Source organism: Clytia hemisphaerica, unplaced genomic scaffold (genome assembly GCF_902728285.1).
Source record: "Clytia hemisphaerica strain Z4C2 unplaced genomic scaffold, Clytia hemisphaerica genome assembly, whole genome shotgun sequence".
NCBI classification, from domain to species: domain Eukaryota; kingdom Metazoa; phylum Cnidaria; class Hydrozoa; order Leptothecata; family Clytiidae; genus Clytia; species Clytia hemisphaerica.
In genome coordinates, this window is record NW_027104280.1 from 383849 (window position 1) to 388075 (window position 4227).

The 4227-nt window shown below is 33.4% G+C and overlaps 1 protein-coding gene across 1 annotated transcript; it reads left to right on the plus strand.

The window, feature by feature from the left end:
• The first annotated feature begins 792 nt into the window (after window positions 1-792).
• Window positions 793-2463, plus strand: LOC136816899 (sperm-associated microtubule inner protein 4-like). The gene is made up of 2 exons (XM_067073234.1): window positions 793-1037; window positions 1367-2463. The coding sequence occupies exons 1-2, from the start codon at window positions 895-897 to the stop codon at window positions 1800-1802; spliced, it is 579 nt and encodes a 192-aa protein (XP_066929335.1). The 5' UTR covers window positions 793-894; the 3' UTR covers window positions 1803-2463.
• The last annotated feature ends 1764 nt before the right edge of the window (window positions 2464-4227 follow it).

Sequence of the window (4227 nt, forward strand, 5' to 3'; positions counted from 1 at the left end):
TAAGGGATTCTCTTTTAGCGCAAACCCAGGGACGCATTTAGATTTGATTTTTTTTAATGACAGTGTTTAGTTTTAGTTTGTTTAAAAACCAGATCTCTTTATTCTGTGGCCTCCATTAAAATGTTCGAAAGTTGTTTTATGTATTTACTGTATATGATATTTTTCACGATTTTTTGCTTCCAGATCAGATTGTTTTATATTTTGTAGATTTTTTTTTTCACAACATGAAGGGATAAGAGTTTTTTTATACACGTTTTTTATAAGGACATCCAAAATCTTTGAAGCCTTGAAATGTTCTTAACATTTTGAGTTTTAAGCCTAAAAATGTTCTTAACATGTTCTTATTTTCGCCATTTTTTGAGTATTTTTGTCAATTTTCTTAAGAAATCGCGTGTTTTAGAGTCTGCAAAGCCTTAAAATGTTCTTAATTCGTTCTTAATATTTTGGCCATCGAAGCCTTATGTTCTTATATAGTTTGTTCTTTACTGTCACGCAGATAATTTTAATTTTATGTAAATTTTTTTGTTATAAGATACATTTTACACATTTTTATATTTTTTGTACTTAAATTAATTACACTGAAAAATTGAAAGTAAATATATTTAAAGTGAGCGCAATCTAGCACTACAAAGAGAAACTTCTGTTTTATTTTTTGAGAAATCTGAGCGAAATCTCATTAATTCAGCTGTGTTAATTGCTCTCCAGTCCCTTGTGAGAGGATGTTGCTATGGGTTTCCAAGAGAAATACATCTTAACTCTGTCGTTTTACTTTCTTTTGAAAAAATACTGTATCAACGATATCAAAAAATATAATCAAGATCAAAAGAGCGTCGTTCTACTCTCAGATTTGTTTAAGGAAAGACCATATCATAGCATTGTTTAGTGTTTTTCAAGATGAATGATCATTGGGGACGTCGCTATAGTTACGGGGTCATGGCACCCATTTCAGTCCCTAAATTAAACAAACAAGGGGCACCACCGACACAGATGCAAAAAGGACACCTTCATTTTGGATGTGGAGGAGACTCTGTACCAAGGTATTCTATACACGACGTTTAACGTCAACGATGTTGGAAGCTTTTAGATGACGTTCTTATAATGTTGTTCTTTTTCAGTATTTTGTCAGAATTTTAGTGTATTTTCATAGAAAATGCTTGTTCAGTGTTAAAAAAATTCTTAAACTTTTGGTTTCGGATTCTCATACTTTTTTGCATACCAGGTTTGTTCACGTATAAATAAAAATTTTGTTTCCCTACGTTTTACTGCCGTATTTTATATGAATTTAAAGTCTAACCCGACTTATCCAACTCGTGATTATTCCTTTCAAATTGAAATGATAAATGTTCACTCTTATTTATTATACCAGGAACATTCCAATGCAACAATCATATGACGTCACAACATTACGTAAGAGTCTCAACCGGCCACATGACAGCCTTCAACCAGCACCACACGCACTCCACCCTTCATGGTGTCAAATGAAAAGTAAAGACATCCCCAAAAATGCGCTCGCTTCGCATCAATCCAAATTTCAACTCTTCCCTGATTGGCGGAAACCATTTGATGACGTCACAGATAAAAGTGACGTAATGAACGATGACTTTATTAACGAAAATGAAGAAGATGTAGAAACACGATTGCCACCTTTGAAAGAAAAAGGGAAAAGGTTTTTCTCCAGACATTCAACGATATCATCTTTCAATCAACGCAATCCTTCACAAACACCAGCATTGATGACTCGTTGTGGCCGAAGACCAGCTGATTGGCATCTTTTGGTTGCAACACATACTGTCGGTCGTTGATGGTGTTTTATCCAAATGTTAATTAGACTTACATTATTTTACCAAGTTTCAATGAAACAACGATTTTGACATTCAGATGTAATCTTCGGTGAAGTATGTATGGAAAATTCTTCCACTTGGAAGAGATTTGCACAAAATTTCATGAAATCCTACAGGAACAAAAAGTAATCAACATATTGCTCAAAGAAGAATGGATTGACCAAAGCTGGAAGGTCAATCATGGTGCTTAGAGGGCTTAGGTTTTGGTAAATGTCCAAACAAAACTTCCTTTTTACTTCCTTCAACTTACTTAATACGGCCGAAGATATTGAACTGAATTTCCCCGAAAATCCAAACGAAACCGAGAATCTAATTGAAGAACTATTTTCTAAAATGAACAGAGATAGCATTTTAAAACTCAGTTGCGTTACTGACCAATTAATCTGGCGGCTACTTTACATTCTTTTGAATTATGGATTAAATCTAACTGTTGGAGGTTTACTTGGCTTGATTTGATGTAATTGGACAATTCTTTCTGCTTATCAGTGTTATAACACATGTTCATTTTGTGGATCGGGTGCATCAAATGGACGAAGTTATCAATATGATTTCCGAAAAGTTGAAGATAACAAAACTTTTAATTTGTCTCGGAAATTGACGACTTAAGATTCGTTGATGAAGATTAATGATAAAGACTGTGTGTGTGTGGATCACTCAATCCATTCGACTGGGACACTCAAACAACTTTGTAAAGTTTTGAATAGATAACTCGGTGCAATATCACGTGTTCGTGAATTTTAGCATGTTTTTAAGAATACCTATTTTTATGAATGTCGTATTTGCGTCAAAGATAGCAGGAATAGGCATGTTTCTACCATTTTCATTTTAACAAAGATATTTAATGTTATTTTAATTACCGATTGGAATGAGTTTGTTTTGTTGGCATCCCTTCATCAATTTAATTATGGGTGATCCCAACTCGATTTGTATTTGAAATTGTCCACTTTGTGCGCCAAGTTACCATTTCATTGAGCACCATCTAGCTAGCAACATTGCAGCGTTCTTATGATTGCTCTTTTTGCAAATTTGATGAATTTCGCACCAAGTTCATTCTGATATTTGTTTTTGTTACTTTTTACTTTTTTTAGTGGAATAAATGATTTTGGAAATTTATATCAGAGGTTTTTGGTGAGCCGTAAATCATAGAGCTGTAGAACGACTCGCCTGAATATTCGTGCTGTAAACTACTAATCTGCTACGGCTTTGATGAACATGGTTTTCAAACGTCTTTCGTCAACGCGACGCAGGAGAAACATACATATAAATATAAATAAAGTTTACAGCTCGGATATCTAGGTTATAAAACAACCTTTTCAATTTTCCGTTCAAATGGTCTCTTGGCTATTTCATAGCAAATATTTCATATTTTAAACTCTGATAGATTTACGCACGTTACGCCAGTGACATATTTTGGTTTTTTATTGCATTGCTAATATGTGAGAATTTAACTGTCAGAATACCCAGAATATTTCTTCTAATTTGGTAATTTCAGTGTTAAATTTTTAAACTTTTCTAAATTCACTTAAGGAAAAGTTGCACTACTGTAAAGTTTCTAGGAAATCTGATTTTCTGAGAAGTTGTTTATATTTGTTTACGTTCCGCTTTGATTACATCATGGTCTAATTAAAAAACATGCCATGGATTGAAGGCCTCCCTTTCCCAAAGTCTTCTGCTAGTCGAGCAGAAAAGGTCAAGGTTCTTCAAAACCGAAAAATGCATAAAAATGATTATTCAAACTTCCCTCAAAAGTCTTCCGTTAAGCGAGCAGAAAATGTTGGCCTGGGATTTTCGCAAAACTGAAAAGTGCATAAAAAACATCCTCTTGGCTTTACTCCAAAGACAGTTAATTGATTTGATTGCAAGCAATTTGTAAGAAATTACAACTCTTGCGAATAACAACCCCATTAAATCAGTATAACGATGCCTTCGCTTAGATATCTTGACGTCACGTGTCAAGACCCTAAGGAATGTTTTTTATTTCTCATGCATTTTTTAATAAAACCATACATGACCACTTTGGTTTAATCTAAAAGGATAAGATTTTAATCTGCATACAGTACAAGAAAAAATATGTCATGCGTTTAATGAAAATGTATCATTTGATTGTTAATAGAACGTTTTACCATACCATTATCACGAAAATCGAAATGTTTTTAAATTACTCACAGTACATCACAACACGAATGCTTTGTTAATACTCTACGGCAATGCAAAAACTAAGACCAAGTTTTTAATAATTTCATCTTTTGACAAAGTAGATATCTTGTGTGTACATTGTGAAGCAATATGATTGAAACTTGGACATATTTGTGGCGTATGGACTAGCATGAAGTCAAAGTTTTTGATGGGAGAGCTCCCTTTCTGATAAAATTTAGAAATTTAGTTT